Below are 20,689 nucleotides of genomic sequence, written 5' to 3'. Positions count from 1 at the left end.
GAACAATCCAATGCGGCCGGCCGGCCGTGCAGTATTTTACGGCGGGCAGCGGGGGAAATTTCACGAGACCTTTTCTGGCACCTCGTGCTTTCTGTCGCAGGGTCAGATCGAGCCAATGATCCATGAAGAATTAAGCTGCATGTAAGTTGGGCGAAACTGCACATTCCAACGAATTGAAGAGTGGCAGCAGCTAAAGTATTATGCTGGAAACAGAGGAGCCGATACGCAATACATGCTTAAAACCTGTGATCGAGTTGCCTTGATCACCGGCCAATTTCAAACAAAAATCGTAGTTGTTGCCACATGTATCGCCTTTGGAGGAACCTCGAACATAGATATTCACGTGAGGAAAAGGTAGAGAAAATACTTGGTTCGGTAGGATATACTATCAAAACATGGAAAGCATCGCCGTAAGCTAGCTAGGTGTTTGAGTGTCGTAAAACTAGTACTCTATAATCCATTTCTCTCCCAAGGACAACATGTGTAATCTGCTCTAAGTAACTATCCATACCTGGTCTTTGCCTCAATTGATGCACATAACCTTATGTTTCGGAGTAGGTTCATCATTCATTATGTACATCTCATGGATCACATAAAATTGATATGGATCACATAAAATTGATACATGTATCAACCATTTAAAAATGACAAGGATACAAAGACGAAGCATCACTTAATCTACAAGTACGCCGCCGACCAGCCCGGCTTCAGATAATCTGGTACATTTTTTCGTTGCCCAACATTTACAGTGATGGATATTGATGAAAGAGTGGGATTTCCCCTAACCAAAATTCCTCCCCGAATCTGGTACATTTACCAGTTACCATTTCCAGATTTCCCCATTCCACTTAGTGATTCTATATTTCGTGTTTCAGTGTTTCCATCCATGGCATTAGTTCTTCCATTAATTAGTTATGCCCCTAGCTAGGCTTTGTGGGGAAGCTTCGAAACGCCAAATGCGACCCATTTTGTTGAATACCATGAACATTTGGTGCTTGTCGTTTGTTTATGTGCGTGCTTTCACACCATCAAGATTTGAAGCCAGGTCCAAGACAGGAAGCCGCCCATGCAATCTATATTATCCGCATATACACCACCACATGCTTATGGCATTTCCCACGAAGTGTACATACGTTATATATTCAGCTCAACTCCACGACACACGACATGAGTACATCACCAATTGGAACCGAACTGTTCTCCGTCTGTTGCAATGGATGTCCCCACAACCAGAAACATCGCAATGCACTGGACAAATTAAGGGTGTTCGTGCGCTATGCCAACCTGAACCACCCCACGCGCGAAGCTCAGAAAACTAAACCCGCGCGGAAGAGGTTAAAGCGCCGGCGAGCGGTGGAGGAATCACGTCAGGGGGTTCGGTGCCGGTCTGCCGGAGGAAGCTTCGCGCCACCTTCCCTCTCTCCGCGGCTCCGCCGGAGATAATAATCTACAGCACCCTCCCCAGTCCGAGCATTTCAGTTGTGCGCGAAGATGATGATAATGTTGTAAAATTTGCCACTGTGATGTATGCGGTGATTGCTGATAGTATATGAACTGTGATATGCTTTGCTTGGGAAATGGTTGGCGTCAGACTCCATTTACGTATCCGTGGAGGGACATTGCTGATCTTTACTATTATATTGGAGTTGGGGATGGTGTGTCACTTTGACATCAAATATTCGGAAGATCCTAGCAGTTCATCATCTAAAAAAAGCCAATCAAACATCTAAAACCGTCCCCACATCCCTGCTCAGTAAAAAAAGTTCACAATTTATTGCCTTCCAATCAAATTGCCACAATTAAGAAAACAATCAGCTCCTGTACCAAGTAATTACGTTCAGCCATCTAGGGGAAATAATCACGTTCTAACTTAGAAGGCAATCACACTTGATTTTTTTTATTTTATTACTATTAAAGTTGATCATGAGTTTTGAGCCCGCTCCCTTCAATCCTGCGACTGTTTGATTAGACACGCCGGTAGTTTCCTTCGATCGCGCGGCAAGGATCCTTCGTTGATGCATAAAAAGATTGGATTGGCCTGGTCGTGGAAATCGCGCCAAGCCCTATTCTCTCCTCCTCGCCACAAACTACATCGATTTTAATCGTTCTCTTGGCAGCCACGTCTGCTTCCCGCTTCCGTCATACAACAACCTTCTCCAGAGATCCTCCTAGGCGGCGGCGCATGGGAATAGCCCCCACAACGTCACAACTAGCCTAAATTCCTATTCACCGGTGGCAACCGCCACATCTGTCGCAACATAGCCAGGGTCCTCATGGTCGCATCATCCAACGTCTCAGGATGGCTCCAGACCTACGGTTTGCATGAATCAGATGGGGCTCCGGGAGAAGAGTAGAAAATTGCAGTCGCAACAAAACTGGCAAGATCAAATAGGAGATTTGACACCGCAAAGTTCACATCTTCCTCCTCGTCTAGCCCGGCTGCCCTAACATCGTAGGACGTCGTGCACCCTACGTGGCGCACAAGCACTTTTTGGTGAAGTGGTAGTTTTCATTTTATTTTCTTGCCTGAATTGGCGGCTCATGTCTTTGGCTTCGATAGTGGAAAACCTAATATGTGATCTCATATAACTATCGTCTAGAGCTCCATAAAATTCTAAGAGAATGTTTAAATTCGAAGTTTATGGCTCCTTTATTAATTAAGATGGCCATATGTAGTATAAGCGGGTATAATTTAATGTGATATGATCACGATGTTTGCTAAAATATTCTCTTTCTACTCAAACATCTCAGGCACAGATAAAGTTTGGGGAAACTATGCAAGCACTCACACTTGATCTACCATAAAACATTTAGTCAGTTTTTGATGGTGATGCATCCATAAACTGGCAGAGAGAATTTACATCTCTGAAAGGAAGTAGAGGGGTGCTCACTGGAAGAAATTGCTCGAGCAAAAATCATATACTTCAAATCAAGTATATTGTGTGAAATAAAAGATGATGTTATTCATGTCACACCTATTATTTGATTGTCACACCATGGTATCTAGCTATCTCTATCTATCTATCTATTTATCTATATTATTATATTGGAGTTGGTGATGGTAGGTTACACTCAACGCATTTTGCACTTTGCACTTTTGCCTTCGTCATTGTACACATCCAACGCATCCATTTTTTCTCGATGAAAAACATCCATCGGATCCCACTTTCTCCCCCGCCCATGGAAATTAACCATGAGATATTTTCTCGCCTCCTACGCTTATTGCCTCTAATCACGGAACTAAATTGAATCAGTTCAAAATAAACAAGAGATATTTTCTTGCCGTGTATGTCACTCTGTATACAAAAATATGTGGTGCTTGATATATTTACTTGTAATCCAGTCAGATCCGATTTCCCCGCACACACCATTCTTTTCTTCCAATGAATGTGTGTTGTGAGTTGTGACAAAGACCGGAGCCATGATTAGCTCCCTGCCGCCGCTGCTGCCCTCACACGTGGCCGGGAGCAGGCACCTCTCCGTATGGGTATGGAAGTAGAAAGGTCGTGACGAGTATGGCGTTCCCAACCTGTATGGCGGCGAGTAAGCTAGGAGGCCTTAGAGGAACACGGAAGTGCATGCTAGGCGGCGTTGGAGGAGTCATCTTCCACCGCACTGGAAGCGCTGTTGTATTTCAGTTGGATGCTCATTTAAATTTGATATTATTTCTTCCTATCTTCTCATCTGAACTTTTTTTTCTTTACTGTTATGTAGTCTGCCACTATTGAAGACCAACACTGCCACCATCGATGCCTATGTTGGGTGCCCGGGCTGGAAATAAGTGTGTCGCGTGTCAAGCTGCTGCCGTTGGCTTCAACCTCTCGCCTATTCTACATCTGCTGAGTTCACATCCTCTGTTGAGGTCAACCGGGAGGAGCTCTTTATCTGGAGGTCATATCATTGAGTTCAACCATTCAAGGTCAAGTATGTGTATTTAAAATGTAGATACAATCTTGAGCTCACATCATGGATATTGTCGAGGGAATCTCCATAAGTTTCACTGCTAGCATAATATGTTGCTCCTTGGTTTTTTATTTATATCTATCTGTGTTAGATCCTGATGTGAGAGAGGAGACCCCCCCCCCCCCCCCCCACCACACACACACACCACCCACACACAAAGCACTCACCTAGGAGGAACGAGTCGGATCCCTGTTTGGTCATCAATATGGGGGAGACCGGTAGCGCTTGGCGTCAAACTTGAGAGACAGTGTATGGGAGAGGAGGTGGAGGGGCGAGGCCAAAAGGGATTGGAGATGAGGCAACATAGCCGCCTCTAGCTATTATGATTAATTGTTCAAAGATTATTCTTTATGTATCAATGCATGTAATTTTCAGTTTTATTTACATACATATAGTTTTGGCCTGATGATGCTTGCCTTGAAGGGATCCAACACTTATCGGGTTTTACATAATCAAAGACAGAATCATCCTTCTATATGACCATAATTGAAATTTTGGTTTATGAGTTTGCAAGGTGAGTATTATGTATTGCACATTTTTTGTATTTTCATGTGATTCGTGCTAACAAAGAATAGTTCTCGTTTAGGATGGTTACAAGCGGATGAATAAATTTTTGATACATTTGCTCAAGTACCGAGCAAATGAAGACCGATAATATCTAAAATGTGTCAACGACAGATAGTTGATGAAGTTTAAGTGAATTGAAATCTTAATATTTTTAATAATACTATATGCTATCAGTTTATATACGTTAATATTCATCTGCATTATATGTGTTGTGGAAAATAGACCGTAGCAACGCACGAGCATTTAACTAGTGTACTGTAAAGAGTGACTCACATCTCTGATGTCATTGCGTTGCGGGCGATTGATCGATGTTGACTCGTTTAGGCGAGGGTCTAGCTTTTACCCAACACGAGCGAAAAAGGTGACCTTCTGGGCCCTCATCAGTTTTCAGAGGCTTTCGAAGGTTACCGGCCATGGCGAACTGAAACTGCGTGCCCAATCGCTGCCTGGTCGACAGGGATCAAAACCAGATCGAGATGAAACAGCGAGGCCAGCGCGGTGGTTGCTTTGGTAAGTTTCGACGCGCAGCATTGGGAGCTTACCTTGTTTCCTGTTTCGAAGCTTGAGCCGAGCGTGCACGCCTGCTGCATAAAGGGAGCCTGCGGGATGGAACTACCTGCTTTGTTTCTCTCTTATCCAGAAAGCAGGCCTGCTTGGATTCCAAGGAGTTTGCAGCCTGTTGGCTCCACAGCGAAGACGATGAAGAAGACCCGGCAGATCAAGTTCAGCTTGCTTTGGAAGGGGTTTCGTCGGGATCCAGGGGCGGACATGGTGTTTTGACTTGTAGGATGCACCTATTATGAAAAAAAATACATTTTCAAATGTTAAAAAAATCCAGAAAGAAACGACATAGAATGTCTGGATGTATATCTTGATATTTTCTCGGAATTTATGTTTTAGACAATGGATCCATCTACACCTACGAGAAAATTAACAACCACCACAATAGCCAAAAGTTTGCATAACCACCTGCATTCTGAAATTCATGAAAGATTCCGAGCGTGTCTCACAGAAAACTCGGTGATCCAGTTTAAGTTGGCTAACAGTGTTTCCAACGGATGGGTGTTGACACACCTTTTTTTTCTCTTCTCTTCTGTTCCTTTATTTTATTTTATTTATTCTTTTGCTCACTATGAACCAGTCCGGCCAAAAAAACACCTACTTTGGCCATGGCGGATGGGGCGACACACTGGACAAGGAGAGCTCCCTGTCTCTTTACTTCTCATCCCCCACCTATTCTCACAAAATCATCTCTCTGTTGCTGTTCCAATCCATCGCCCATCCCATGGACGACACCCATTGCATCGGCAGTCATAGTCTAGGCGCACATGCTGGGAGACCTTGGAGTACAACACCGGCAGCCGCATAACCTCCTGGTACCTCCGAAGTCGGGGCCTAGGCCAACACCCTAAGGGTGTCGGCTCAGTTGTAGAGCCCCGCGTAATCCATTCTCAACTAAGGCCTGGGCCACATCCTACTTGAGGGCCGAGATGAGGCTCCTACTAAAGGCGGGCCCATGAAAGCAACAAGGCAGAGGCATACCATGTCAGAACTACGGCGAGTCGCCGAAAAAGCGATCGGAGCCAGTCACCACCGCGCCATCCATCTATTTGGTAGCATCAGAACTCGAAACACGTTCATCGGTGTCAAAACTAAACTCTGTTTAATAGTTGATGTGTTTTTTCATGCTACGCTCAGTCAGTGATTCTTAAGGTTTTCCACAATCCCAGTGATTTTTTGAAACTCTAAACTCAATTGTGCTAGGTTATTGTACTGTCTACTCCGATGAGATGCAGTCTATCAAGGAGCGGTGAGCCGGTGAGGTATCCCTTCCCCTACATTCTAGCCTTCAACCTGCGCGATTTGCCTCGCCATTTTATTTGATGTTGTCATACAACTTTGGTTAGATTGTAACTGCAGATCATATTCAGTAGATGATGGGTATAAACTTACATATGAGCCAAGTCGAAGAATTTGGACACGTCACTGGACATACATACACATTACTAAAGGGCTGTGACTCGTTTACAATGTACATTCACCAACGGAAGTAATTAATTTTCATTCGACCTCTGGACTGCATAGTCCATCCAACTGAGCGCCGCATTAGTTACAAAAAAAATCAGGAAACACAATTCCCATTGGATCTTTGCAGACGAGGTAACGCCATCCATCAATCGATGTAGAAATCAGGAAATAATAGACTAGGCTCAGAGTTATCTTTGGCATGGACGGTTTGGCCGTGATGGAACCACCGATGGACGCGGTGGCCAGGTAAGCAGAGCACCAGAGGCAGCCACAACTGAGGTGGAGGCCAGCCAGCTGAACACAGAATGTTCAAACGGTTTCCTACGCAACCGAGCATGCTTAGCGACCACGCTATCATATTTTTTAACAAATTTCCTAGAGGCATGACTACTCTAATTTACAGTTCTTCCACGAACTAACAGCCAGAAAGGCATGAGGGGGTGAGCCAAGTAGTTAGAGCATCTCCAGTCGCGTCCCCAAAGTGTTCTCCAAACCGCACCGGATTGAGCATTTGGGGACGTGTTTCGTTCGTGTCGCGTTTGGGGTACGTCGCTCCCCAGTCGCGTCCCCCCAAACAAAATTTCGGAAATTTTAAACTTAAGCGAGATTCGATTAGATTCGTCCAAACTTGGCATATATTACATAGATTCGAACGAAATTTGACAAAATTTAAACTAAACCTAATCTAGAAGTACTTACGGAGGCGTCGTAGTAATGGTGGAAGTTGTACATGTCGTCAGTGACGACCTCCTGCTTGACGCGCGTCGACGAGCTCGTCCTTCACCAAGCCGCTTGGTCTTGCCTCCCCGTCGTCGGTGAGGTCGACGAGTGGCTTGCCGGAGTCGCGATGGAGATGGCGATCGCCATGTCGAGGTCGCCCCTCCAAGCGTCCTTGTCGTTCATCGATGCCAAGCACGCCGCCCGCAGCCTGGGCAGTCCTCGGGGTCGTCTCTGCTGGCGATGAGCCGCTGCTGCCGCTCGTACTCCGCCAGCAGCGCCGCCTGGGACGCTTCCTCCGGCTCCTCCTTCACCTCCGGCTTCGGGATGAGGAGGGCGCCACCACGCCTCTCTTGCTGCCACCGGCTGCCGCTGCCGCCACGCCTCGTGTTGATGGCCGTCGCCGCCTCCTCCTTCATCACGTGTTTGGGGACGTTGTAGGGTGCCGAGTGGTACGACGAGGACGGCGTCGATCGGGCCGGTCCTGAGGAAGACGAGTACGTCGTCCTCCTCGGCTGCCATTGCGGTGGTCCTCCTCGAGGAGACGGTGGCGGTGACGGCGGCGTCTCCAACCCTGGAGTGCCGTTGCGAATGTCGCGGATGACGCTGTCGAGGGTGCGCCCCGGAACGCCCCAGAACAGGGCGCGGCCGTCCTTGTTCTAGCTGTTGGGCCCGCCGACGAGGCCGGCGGTGCTATACATCTCGACGTCGTACTTGGCTTGAAGTACGTCGCCCACCACTCGTCGTTGTCGTTGGCCACCCATGTTGGATCCGCCCGTTCCTTGGCGGTGAGTTGAGCCCACCGGGCCTTGATGCCATCCCTCCATTGGTCTGTGCTCGGCTTCGGCGGCGGCGGGACGCCAATGCCGTTCACGGCCATCTTCCAGACGCCGCTGCTTGGCAGCCGCATGTCCGGCGGGACTGGATATCGGGTGTGGTACAGCGCCCACGCCTCCGCCACGGTTAGGCTGCCGCAGCCGAAGCCGTTCGCCGCGGCGATCTTGCGGGAGGACGAGGTCGACATTATTTGGAGCGGCGAGAAGAAGATCTGGGAGGGGGGAGGCAGCGGCGACGAGAAGGTTTGGGAGCGGTGACAGATTGGGACGAACCGCAGGGCGTCTTAATGTACAACGGCGGTAGCGGGTGGTTGCACGCAATAACGCCAGCGCGGACGGCCACGCGGCCATGCACGATGAGACGCGTCCCTGCTTCGCCATTAACGCCGTTTGACCAAAGGTAGGCGACGGGGTTTTAACCTTCTGAGCCGCTGACTTGTCGGACCCGTGCCGCTTCGCCTCAATTTTCGTTGTGTCTGGTGTGCCCGGTGCGTCCCCTGTGGGACGGGGACGGGCTCGGGGCGCCGGACACCGTATCGGGCCGCGCCGAACAAAATTCGGCTTTGGGGGACGCGGCTGGAACGGTTTTTTTAGTCCGGCGCGCTTCAAATAGCTTTGGGGGACGTTTTGGGAGACGCGACTGGAGATACTCTTTTAGTTTCTGGATAGAGAAGGCAAATTACTAGTTGCCTTCAGGCACCTGCCAGATCCTTTCAGAAATCTGTTCATCAGGTCTTCGGCTACTCTGCATTTCAGAGTTCGATTAAGAAAAACATTATTGTTGCATTGATTTCGGTTAATCCTCCAAGAAAAATTGTTCAACCAATAACTATAATGAACGGCTAACTTTAATTCAACATCATTCTCTAGCACCTACCGTTAAGTACTATATGAACACATAGGAGAGGCAAGCTATGTAGTGCAATTGTTTCTGAACTAAGTTTTAATATATGTATTTGCTTATGATATGCGTGTACTACAATTCTATCAAAGTCGGTAGTAACTGATCAAATTTAATTGTATAGGACATATTTTCATTTACTACCATATTGCAGTTTTTTATTCCTCTAATGGAAAATATGGACCATCAATGCAGAACATAAAATTTACACAAAAGTTATATGCCCAAGCATCATCAAAACTTGGTGCCATGCATTCTAGTAAAAACAACTACGAAGGATGCAGTATGTGAAACGATGAAAGGTTGCTGGCAAGAAACAAAATAAACAGAACAAAAGGAGAAAGGGCAAACTTTGTACTAACTAATTTCGAGAAGAAAATGAGAAATGTCAAATATAGATTGTCCCATTGAGAAATGGGTGGAGCTAAATAAAACACATTAGTTAGTCTGAAACCTTCAATGATTAAATACTAATTATATAGTATCTCAAACATGCACGAATGTTATGGAAAGAAAATATAATTCAATTCAGTGTTCCAAAAAGTAACAAAATGCGGAAAGGACTTGAAAACTATAAAGTTACTAATTTTCACAGCCGAACAGAGAAATCTTACAAGCTAACTACATTTAACACGGAAATAGATTCTTCTAAAAATCTAGTTTACTAATGCTACTACTTCTACTCCCTCCATACCGATTTACAGGGTAATTATGTATTCGAAAAAAACTTTGACTACTAATTTGGTCAACAAAATATAAGATATATATCATAAAAACTATACTACTGGAAACTTCTTTTGAATATGAATTCAATGATATAATTTTTGTGCCACATATCTTCTATTTTGTTGACCAAATTTGTAATCAAACTTCTTTTTTGAAATGCGTAATTAGCCTGTAAACGGGTATGGAGGTACTCCCTCTGGTCGCATTAAATTGACGCGCCTGTACACAGGGGGTAGGTACTTTGACGCGTCGATTATTTCAGACCGGAGGGAGTAGTACTTTGCTTGTACTCTACAACTCTAGCTAGTAGTTGATTACCCCATATCCAGTACAGGCAACCTCAATCCTGCAAGGTGGAGCTTAAGTTTTTTTAAATCTTCGGGCAGCACCCTACCTTGGTTAATAGTTATATAGTTAACATACTGGAGATTTACCTCTTGTGCAAATTCAACAGCTCCGCGATCTTCATCTTTTTCTCAGCATACTTTACCATGTTTTTTGTTTTGAGCCGAGCAAATCCCTTCCGGAACAAATCCCGAGCTTTATTATCTTCAGTCTAAAATTGCACAAAAATGTGAGACCAACATAAACAACTTATTACAACTGCATGTGCATCATCATGTCAAACATACACTATCCTACTTACATTCGCAACAATGTCACTCTCCAGAATAACGCCATAAATCTACAAAGTAATCAGAGGAAATTAGACATTGGCAATATGTTGCATGTTTGACACCATAAATAAACTCGCAGGAAATAGCTATAAATTGCAAAACAGCTCCAAATTAATAAAGGGAACAACTTGCCATGTGTTTCAGTGTCACAAAGACAGGAGCCCCGGTCAGTTGAGCCTCCATTGTACGTTTGTGCATATGGAACTTCTCCATTTCATGTACCAACTTCACGGCATCCATGTAACTTTTCTGAAATACATGCAAAATAGTAAGAAATATGCACAAACGCAGGTCTGTAGTGGTTTAGTACACAAAACGTTTGGCGTAGCAGGATGCTAACATTATCCTTAACAACAAGTCTCCAGATCTCAAAATACACAAGATCTAGGTCCTTGAGCGTCGCATCCTTCCGCAGCTCAGAAATGTACTCCTGAATCAAATGGACACAGATTGTGAATATCACCAGTGATGTAACAGCTAAATTAGCAGACGAGAGGATATCTTACACGATATGCAAAAGAAGCTAAACGACGAGTCATATGGGGAAAATTTGTTGCAATTCTCAATGCTTGCCTCCATCCTGTAGTACCCATAACGCTCCACTGAAGTGCAAAGAAGTAAATAATCTGGTGCTTCACCATACATGTGTATATGACTAATGTGAATATAGTTCATGATTTTCTGTAGGGCATACTTACCTCCACAGACCTTTCATCCAGATGTACAAATTTTTCAATCCACTGTTGCAAGATAGAAGTCTATCAGTGTTTAGATAATAAAGCCACTGGTAATATTTCAAATTCCAACAGCTTGATCACATGACATATACCTTGATTTTCTTTGATATTTCTCCATAGTACTTGACATAAACAGCATCCATTTCATATGTATGATAACGATCATGGTACTCATCGGCATTGAGGTATTCTGATTCAATCCTACCAGGCATCTACAAAAAGGACAAGAATTAGATGTCTCGTCTGAAAATGCATATAGGACATTAGGTAGATGGATGGGAACTACCTCAAAACTAAGACACACTTGAAAATTTCAATTAAATGAGGTCTCGATTAATAACTGAGTTTTCTAATATTTACAATATGGCATTCAGAGAACAGATAAGCAATATCTGTTCGAGGTGATCTGGCTTCAATCTGCAAATAACATCACTTTTAATTTCCGTTTATAAATAACTGCGGTGTGCACCAGGAATGTCATGTGTCCATTCAACAATGATTTGAGTTCATAGCTATGCACAGGATAGAAAAGGAAAATAAAACATGATATACACAAGTACTACTGTTTCAAAGCACATCAGTGGACATACTTAATTTCTAAAGTGAAGTGAGGCGACGTGTTTTTGTCTATGAAAGTAACTGGCTAAAGATTCACATTTTTCCCTTCTAGTAAGGGCAAGCATGCTAGAAATGGTACCATGTAATTAAATTCCCTTCAACAAGTCAATCTGAAGTGAGAGATCGACGTGATACAATTCAGAAGCAGCTGAAACATCAACTAGTTTCAGCAGCCGAAGAGTTAATAGCACAAAGTCTATCATCATGTAACAGATAATAAGTTTGAAAATAGCAAAGACTGTGTAAATATATGAGAAACCATAGCTTGCACTGTCCCCTGCAGTCATGAGATACATGATATTTTCATCTTCTAATGCTAAACCTCGGCCTTATAACTAAGGCAAGGAAGGAAAACCAAGAACCAAGTGGGATACACTTGCTAGCATTACCCTAAGTTGAAGTCAAATATTAAATGTCTAAGAACCGACCAATTTTAAGGGGTTACTCAGAAAATGCACCAGCAGGCACTACCTTCCATCAGCAGCCACAAAACAAACAATAATGGGGCCATAAACACAAAACCGATACTACTTCATAAACCACAACAGAGAATATTCTGCAAGTACTAGTAACATTGCAGCTGTAGTTGGAATTAATGAAGCAAAACGAACCACATCATTGATCGCCAGTTTTAATGGCATGTGCTTAAACCGTTTCTGAATACTCATGATCAATATAACCAAACTAGTCAGCTGGATGACTCAAGGATAGATATAGAAAGTGAACTTACGAGATCTTTAAGGCACATCTTTTGGTAGTCATCCAAATGAGGGTTCCAGATATCATCGGTATTGAAGAACCACTCAAAAGCTGCATCATCCTCTAAATATTTAAAGTACCTCTCCTTGCGAAGTTCATCCACTGTGTACTCATGCGGATCCTTGAGCTCGCATCCAGACTCTGGCTTCACGATCTACAGGTAGATGATAAAATCACGAGATAGAATTGTTCGCACATGCCAAACCAAAGGACTGAATTAGCTGCTATAGCACACAGACGCAAACTTTACAGCATAGAATAATTAAAAAGTACTAGTGTGACTGATTGACACAGTATGTAGGTAATACCTTGTAATAAGCGATACGATAGCGTGCATGGCTCGCCCATACCTTGAGCCTTTCCGTCCAACTCATCTGCGGCGTCATTCTGCCGAGAGGAACACCACCGAGAGGCAATTTTTTAGCATCGTTGGCCTGGTCTTCCTCGCTGAGCATTACTTGTGGCCCGAAAAGCTCCTGGGTTTCTTCTTCCTCCTCTACCGAGTCCGCTCTCGGAGGAAGCAGCGCGTGATCTTGCTCCCGGGCTATGGCCATGTCTGAAACGGGGCCCTGGTGATCCTTGGCAGCCTCGCCGGCCCCAGAAAGCGTATGAGAGATCGGATCCTGGGCGGTGGCAGTAGGAGCATCGGAAGATGATGGTGATTGGGGTAGGTAACTGCGGCGCCTCTTCTCCCCCGTCCACGCCGTGTTCGTTTCATCCACATCGTCGCCCAGTGGATCATGATTGACGCGCTTCTCGTGCGGCATCTCGATCGAACGATTTTTCCCAGCGTTATCAGCGGCGAGCCGGAGGCCGGGGTCGAGATGGGCGGCGTCGATCTGCTGGCGTAGGAGCTCGGTAGACGTGGCCGGCAGCGACGGTAGGCGGCGGAGGACGTAATCGGCGTCGGCGGGAAGTGGGAGGCGACGATGCGGCGTGAAACCCCAGCCGCCTGTCGAGAGAGCCGAGACAGAATACAGAGGGGGAGTTGCGGGTTCGGGTTCGGGGGCTTCCTTCCTGGGCTGGAGAGTGGAGACTTACGCGCCAGTGCCGGCCCAATGCTAGAGGCGCCAACAGAGAATTAGCCCACAGCCCACCGAGCATCGCGATCTGGTTCTGGTGTCCAAATATTCGTTCGTCTGACCGAGACCAGTCCGACCAAACCCGTCCCGCAGACCTCCATGACCATGCCCAGATCCGGAGCGCTGCTGGTGCTCGCGCTGCTCCTGGCCTGCGCCGCGGCCGCGTTGGTGGGTGCTGCGGCGGCGGCGGGCAAGGTTGCTGCTGGGTCGGGGCGGGCGGAGGAGGAGGAGGGGTGCCGGGATCTGGCCACGCGCGGCGCGTGCGTGGCGAGCGGCGGATGCCGGTGGTGCCGCAGCGAGGCGCTCGACGACATGTGCTTCGGCGCGGCGGAGGCGTGGCGGCTCCCCAACCAGGTCTTCTCCTGCGACCCGCCCGCCGCCGCCGCGCACGCCAGGAGGTAGCGCCGCCGTTGCTCTGCTCTCCTCTCGACGCCTTGTGCCCTGGAAGGGAGGGACCATTGTATTCTAGTGCTCGCTGCATCTGAGATTTGCGAGTGGTTCGTAGTGTCGCTACGCGATCAGTAGGCTGGTGCTGTGCATTTTACTGTCATGTAAAGGAAGATTTGATCGGAACATGGCAAATTTTATTCACTTCTATGTTTCTCGGGATCACTTGGCTGCTGCTATCTCGCTGATTTCAGAGATACTCGTTTTTGGAAGACCAGAGAGCGGTATTTCTATTTAGAAAAGCAAGCTATGGAGATCTACGTCCAAGTTTGAGAGCACTAAACCAACAATGGTACACCAGAATTTGGCATGGGTGATGAAACTACATCTAGCAGCAAAGATTGTAACCGGTCAAGATAGTTGAGATCGGAAAGCCTCGGGACAGCTTAAGCCGATGATCAGCGCGGAGCTGCCATGCCGACGGTGATGGCAACAATTTCCAATTTGAGGCGAAAACTTTGCCAATGAAGCGAACAGGTTCAGCTTGGTACGTTTTCTCCTTCAAGGAACTCAAGCCTGAACCTGAATTGTAGGCTACCACATTGCCATCGCCGTCGCGTAGAAAGAATGCCGTCGTGGTGTCCAAAACTGAGCATTGCTTGCATTTGCAGAAACAGGTTGAGTTAGTATTTTAAATTGCTGTAAGGCACGTACTAACCGACAGTTCATGCCTTCTTGGTTGTTGCCGCATTATTCTCATTGAATCGCATAGCTGTACTGATTGATATACGAAACTGAACGAATAGGACATATTTCGTGCTATGCTGCAGCCGCTCAGGATAATAATTGATTTGCAATCAATGGACGCAGCAGAAGAAAATACTACTACAAGGGCAAAGATTCCTCTTTACATCGGAAGACAGTATGAACGGGGTTCATAAAAAAGCAAATGAACGTACTGAGTTAGGGAGCTCCTACAATGCACCTGGAACCCGGCAGGGGTCGGGGATTTCATTGCCTTAGCACAGGGTTTGCTAGGTCCCCTTCGTAGATTAGTATGGTTTACCTTTGCGGCCTAATGCTGGGCCCTCTGGAATATTAGGAACAAACTAACTATTGAAGGGAAACTGATTGGCAATGCAGCTGACACCTTCTTCCACATGTTGCTTTATATGCAGTCTTGGAGGGTTCTGGTCAGACCGAGGGATCGGGCGTTGCTGGACTTCGCGGTGGACGAGGTCAGGAGGCTACATGCGCGGACTAGGGCGGCTTAGCACTTTCGACCCGCTTCAGGGCTCTATATCTATGTATCCTACCGCTATGTTAGTGTCGTGCTGGGCTGAGCACATGACTTGCTTAGGTGTGAGGTGTTTCGCTGTTGGCTGCGCGTGTGTGGCGTGAGTCATGTGTTGGGTTGTAAACTTTGACATTCGGTCGTTTGCTTTATTTATAAAGCTGGGTCTTCGGACCTTCGGTTTAAAAGTTACATGAAATGCGACCACCTGTGACCCGTCAACATCTCAGCTTTCATTAACCATTGCAATTGCAGAAATTATTCGGGTACGTGGTCTAGAGACACAGCCAGTAAAAGCACATACAAGTAAAAAAGCAGTATGTCGCAAGGGGCCAAAATAGGATTAATCCTTCTATATCCTAGTGCATTTGGCGGCAGCTGGAAAGAACCTGGGGGCAGTAGCTTCTTTCTTGCTTGCCCGCCCAGGTCTAATTCAGCATATAGGCGCCGAAATAAGCACACAACAGCTCCGCATGTCTACATACTCCAGAACCTGGATCTACTGGAGACAACATACTATTTACATCTCTTTAGAGTGATACTCCGTACAACATTCCTCGAGTGCACCACTGTGGAAACCTGGCACACGTTGGCATCAAAGGACTCTCAGCTGAGCTAGAAAGGCAGCACATAGATCAAGAAAGAGGAGATGCGGCCCACTGGCCCTTTGCAAATCGAGGAGGTATTTCTCATCTCTTGTTTTGTAGAGCTGCATCAGATGGAGTGCACTATCAGGTATACAGAAACTAGTAATGGAGAGAACATGTGGTTCAAAATGCGTAACATAACAAATGAGCCAATGTGATTCCAATCATGTAGCTTTGTGAAATGTGTAAAGCTGTGGCTTGGTGGAAGCAGCTCAGTATTGCCATCAAGTGCACAAACGAAACAGTAGACATGGAAACAAAAACTAAGATGTGACATGAATAAGAAGAGTTGAGTCTAAATTTTCATGTGATGGAGACATGCAACCATTAGATGGATATCCTTATAAGCAAATGTGTGCAATCTTGCGGAAAACTGAGGGTTACTGAATCTATTGCGCACATTCCAAGTAACAGTGTTGCAGGGTGTATGTGAACTGTGAAGACCAATCATCTTGTGTGTACAACTTGCTATTAAGATTATCGGGTGTGTAGGCTGAAATGGAAATACAATGGGACTACTACTGACTAATCTGGAGTCTCGTCCAGGGTCTGCTACAGAGCTAAGTTGTTTAACCACCAGATATAAAGACAGGCATAAGTACTCATGCATCACATGGCCGTATTTGCACCAAGATTTTCATATGCATACAGATGGATTTGCAACTAACCTGAATTTCGAACTTGATTAAATTTAACTTGTCGCCTAGGTCATCGGTTTCAATAGGCTCTGCATTGAAGTTATAGTTGGTATGATTCATGCTCTCCTGACTAGGAAAGCCAGGACTCCATCTACATTTCATGTTATAGTGTCCAATTTTTTTCCAGTATACGTTCAGTTCTTGCAGAGCCTTGAGCACTTCAGTCATAACTTCTCTTGGATGTGCTCTAGACTGTCAAAATGAATACAAAAAATGTTAATTCAAATATAAGAAAGAACTTAACAGAAGCATCAAAACAAACTAAACACAACTTACCTGAAGCCCAAGAGCCCATTTCCTCTCGGCTGGAAAATGTGGCCTCAAGCCAACTGGAGATTCCATATATACTTGTTGCCGATTTCCATGTGCTGGACTTTGTGGTTCACTTGGAGTAAGGGTTGAGAACGAAGATTCCTTGATGCCAAAGGAATCAAAACTGTAAGTTAATATGGCCTTAAATTGAAATAGAAAACAGTATTGTACAGGACAGGCAGCAGTTTAAAGTAGAATGGAGGGATACAAAACAAAAAGAACTCAGTAACTCACCATAGCTTCTTGATACTCGGCTCCAAGATAGCCAGCTGTTGTACGATTCTTATTATCCAAAAATAAATAGTATGCAACTGTTGCCTGCACAGATAAATCAGTCATGATCAATACTATAACAGACATATATGCAGACAGCAGAATTTTAAAAAAATTACCTCATTTTGCAGTCTATTATGAATTGATTCCACCAATAGGTTTTTGTCAAATCCCAGACTGATGACCTTACCAAGAGTCTCTTCGTCAATCTACAAAATTATGAGCAACATCAGTGGAAAAACAATATGCTTCCGTCCGTCCCAAATTGGTACATAAATACATGACTGGAAAAACAGTATGCCAGCTTCCAACAATCACACAGATGATTGCAATATCAACTCCAATACATATACTACCAATTCAAGAAATCAGTGAGCCCTCCCATGCATAGCCTGACAAAATGGCAGAACGGAAAGGGGCATTTCACAAATCCCAGAAAATAACTAAAATAAAACTATATAAATCATAAAGTGAAATGATGGGCACACTTTCACCACATAAAATTAACAAAATAAAGCCCCCCAAACAAGATAAAAATATAAAAATATGCTTACAGACTCAATATACTAGGGGAATATTTCACATAGCTAGCACCCAAAGAAACACCATTAAATCAAAGTTGAACCTAGTTTCATATAGGAAGTGATGCAGAGTGTTAATTGTACCTTCTTAACTTGCTGCGCAGTATCTGGTGGAGGTACAGCCAAATATCGTGGGAGTTGAGCTTCAAACCATGGATGTTCACGGATTTCACGAATGGTTATCCTTTTCATAGGATCAACAACTAGCATCCTTGGAATCAAATCCCTTGCCGGGCCCGATAAATGGCTCGGAAGAGTATATATTCCACCCTGAATGGAAAATGCAATGTGTTCTCTACATCAGAAAAAGCATATAATGCACCGTTAACATGCAAACTACACAGATATTTGCTAACCTTTATTTTCTTAAACAGATTGGGTATGTTCTCATCATCAAATGGAAGAGTGCCACAGAGAAGAGCATAAAGAATAACACCACAGCTCCATACGTCAACTTCAGGCCCAGCATAGAGTTTACCAGATATAACCTAAATAACAGAAAGTACATTATACAGAGGAACACCTGAGAGACTGGAAAGAAGACTACAATGATCTCATAACCTTTCTGTCTAAAAATAGTTCAAGGATGTATACCTCTGGAGCGGCATAATTTGGGCTGCCACAACTTGTCTTAAGAAAGTGGCCGTCACGCATAACATTACTTAAGCCAAAATCAGCAATCTTAACATCGCAGTTATTATCCAATAGAAGGTTCTCTGGCTTTAGATCGCGGTGCACCACCATGTTTCTGTGGCAGTATTGAACACCCGATATAATCTGTATCAAGACAAAGAAAAAAGGTAATCTGTCACATACAAAGGCCTGAGTGTAATGATAAACTTTCTTACCATGTCTGCTATTTCCTAGCAAACTATATTTCACGTGCCATTGCAGAGACATCATCACAATAAGCGGCAAACAAGAGCACAGAGAGCTTGGTTTAAAACTCTAGAAACTTGGACGCTTGGTAGAGTCTTCAAAATAAAGGGTTGAAGACAATAACGGAGAGATTACCTGTTGGAAAAAACGGCGGGCCTCTTCCTCTTGTAGCCTGCCTTTCTCAACGATGTAATCAAACAATTCACCGGACTTAACATACTCCATAACCACATAAATATCAGCTGGTCCCTCTATCACTTCATAAAGGCGGATGATATGCGGGTGCATGAACAACCTTAATATCTTGATCTCTCTTTTGACTGCAAACAAAGCAACGCAAAATCTTCAACTGGAGTGTTTCATCTTCTAGACCAAGCAACTATGTAAGATACAAACAAGAACAGAAGGTGACAGGTAATCGGTGGGGTGAAACAAGAGTTCTAGGTTGCATCTTAAGTAACTATCCTTTTTTTTAAAATTCCTTTTGAAGTAGTAAAAGGGATGTACTATCCGAATATGTCCTTGTAGATGATGAACAATGATAGCTATGTAATAACAATGAGAGCATTCATTGTGCTTGATACCTAAGCAGTCGGTATTTTATTAAGCAATTCACATTCAACGTTAATAATCAAGAGCGGTGCTGTGTTCACATGGTTGGCGCGCTTGCTCATGTCAATAACAATTTCCTAAATCGATGCAAAGATTGAAAAAACAGTAGTCTATCATTTATACCTACTATTAGCAGAATAAAGATAGTATTATGCCAAATCTCCATTTATGAGAAATGTGATGATTACTACAGCAGCAAAGCAGAACTACTAACAAAGTCGGGAAAAAAAAAACAAATTATGTGTTACATTGGAAATTTACGGCATATATAGGCAGAATAGGAAACTCTATACTCGGTCAGTGAGCTCAAAAGAGGTGAAATCAGATTACCACCAACCTTTCTCCTCCATCTCCATGTTCTTGATTTTGCGGCGGTTGAGTATCTTGATGGCCACCTTGTGGCCCGTCTTGATATGCTCTGCAATCTTGACCTTCCCGAAGGAACCGATCCCCAGGGTCTTGCCGATACGGTAGTTCTTGAGAGGGTTGCCGTCCTTGCCGCCGTCCATCTTCTTCCACCTTAATCGCAACAATCACAGCAAAGTACGCTTCAGGAAACAAGGCAAATGCTAGAAACGCACGGATATGACGCGGGAAACAAGCACGCTGCTCCATTTAAGTACTCGTAGTAGTAAAATAGATCTAGAATCGCAAGTCCGAGCTTCCGGGTAGTGGGGAGTTGGAGCAGGCGAAAATGCTTAATTCGGAAAGGAGAAGGCCCATTTTCGCTGAAAATAGAGAAGAAGCTCCGGGTGTTCCCACGGAATTGGACATGAGACCCGGCACGGCAACTAGCGCGCGGATGCTGAGCTCGGGAACTCGCGGTCGCGGATCTGTGGGTTAGGTGGCGAGCGAATCCGGCTCACTCCCGGAACAGCAGCAGAAGGAACACTGGCTCTCCCCCAAAAAGCCAAGCGCCTGGTTGGATTCTCGGGCCGGGAGCGGGGAAGGAGGCGAGGAAAGGGGGAGGAGGCGAGGTGGAGTCCCGTACCTGGCCGGCGGCGAGGGTCCCCGGGGAGCGGCGGGGACGCGGAGGGTGGGAGAGCGAGAGGTAGCGATGCGTCGCTCACGGGACCGGGGGAAAGGGGGAGAGGGAGACGGGGGAGGGCGGAGAGATTCGATTCCCGCAACAGCGTGGGGCCCGCCGCGATGGAGACTGCGGGGTGGGCCCACCCGACGCCCGTCCGTGGCGCTGGTGGATTCGTGCGGCTCGCTGGTGCGGTGGGGGGCCAGGCGGACAAGGGGCAGAGGGCGTGGGCCCGGGAGGGATTCCGTCGCCATCTGTCGTTTTCTGCCGGGGTGGATGCGACGGTACCCGGTCCGGTCCGTTCGTGCTAGGTGAGTGGCACGGGTTCGACTTCGACAGTGTCGGTAGGAGTACTCGCTTCAGCTGGA

General features: G+C 45.6%; 3 protein-coding genes across 3 annotated transcripts; 1 reads left to right on the top strand and 2 right to left on the bottom strand.

Moving 5' to 3' along the window:
* Positions 1-9,528: 9,528 nt before the first annotated feature.
* LOC127343686 (uncharacterized) lies at positions 9,529-13,530 on the bottom strand. The gene is made up of 10 exons (XM_051369871.2): positions 12,838-13,530; positions 12,501-12,683; positions 11,245-11,364; positions 11,114-11,155; positions 10,922-11,017; positions 10,756-10,845; positions 10,548-10,664; positions 10,385-10,423; positions 10,173-10,294; positions 9,529-10,084 (listed from the first exon to the last, which is right to left on the bottom strand). Exons 1-10 carry the CDS (start codon positions 13,294-13,296, stop codon positions 10,042-10,044), a joined length of 1,311 nt encoding a protein of 436 aa, XP_051225831.1. The 5' UTR covers positions 13,297-13,530; the 3' UTR covers positions 9,529-10,041.
* A 114-nt stretch (positions 13,531-13,644) lies between these two features.
* On the top strand, positions 13,645-14,202 carry LOC127343688 (uncharacterized). Its single transcript, XM_051369872.2, has one exon. It carries the CDS (start codon positions 13,711-13,713, stop codon positions 14,011-14,013), a length of 303 nt encoding a protein of 100 aa, XP_051225832.1. The 5' UTR covers positions 13,645-13,710; the 3' UTR covers positions 14,014-14,202.
* A 1,301-nt stretch (positions 14,203-15,503) lies between these two features.
* On the bottom strand, positions 15,504-20,438 carry LOC127343685 (serine/threonine protein kinase OSK1). The gene is made up of 11 exons (XM_051369870.2): positions 20,286-20,438; positions 19,632-19,813; positions 18,818-19,002; positions 18,398-18,580; positions 18,160-18,291; positions 17,888-18,073; positions 17,342-17,431; positions 17,184-17,267; positions 16,914-17,051; positions 16,608-16,829; positions 15,504-16,001 (listed from the first exon to the last, which is right to left on the bottom strand). The coding sequence occupies exons 2-11, from the start codon at positions 19,801-19,803 to the stop codon at positions 15,888-15,890; spliced, it is 1,506 nt and encodes a 501-aa protein (XP_051225830.1). The 5' UTR covers positions 19,804-19,813; positions 20,286-20,438; the 3' UTR covers positions 15,504-15,887.
* Positions 20,439-20,689: the final 251 nt, after the last annotated feature.

Source organism: Lolium perenne, chromosome 3, assembly GCF_019359855.2.
Source record: "Lolium perenne isolate Kyuss_39 chromosome 3, Kyuss_2.0, whole genome shotgun sequence".
Lineage (NCBI taxonomy): Eukaryota > Viridiplantae > Streptophyta > Magnoliopsida > Poales > Poaceae > Lolium > Lolium perenne.
This window is presented reverse-complemented; position numbering and strand designations above follow the sequence as displayed.

Bases quoted from the DNA above. Each gene is read 5' to 3' on its own strand.
- LOC127343686 (XM_051369871.2), bottom strand. From the start codon at position 13,296: ATGCCGCACGAGAAGCGCGTCAATCATGATCCACTGGGCGACGATGTG. The intron at 12,684-12,837 runs GTATTACCTACA...ATCTACCTGTAG, and splicing joins ATCGTATCGCTTATTACAAG to ATCGTGAAGCCAGAGTCTGG. The intron at 10,085-10,172 runs GTAAATCTCCAG...TCCACCTTGCAG, and splicing joins CTGTTGAATTTGCACAAGAG to GATTGAGGTTGCCTGTACTG.
- LOC127343688 (XM_051369872.2), top strand. From the start codon at position 13,711: ATGACCATGCCCAGATCCGGAGCGCTGCTGGTGCTCGCGCTGCTCCTG.
- LOC127343685 (XM_051369870.2), bottom strand. From the start codon at position 19,803: ATGGACGGCGGCAAGGACGGCAACCCTCTCAAGAACTACCGTATCGGC. The intron at 18,292-18,397 runs GTATACATCCTT...TCTGTTATTTAG, and splicing joins CAAATTATGCCGCTCCAGAG to GTTATATCTGGTAAACTCTA. The intron at 17,052-17,183 runs GTGAGTTACTGA...TTTGGCATCAAG, and splicing joins CCGAGTATCAAGAAGCTATG to GAATCTTCGTTCTCAACCCT.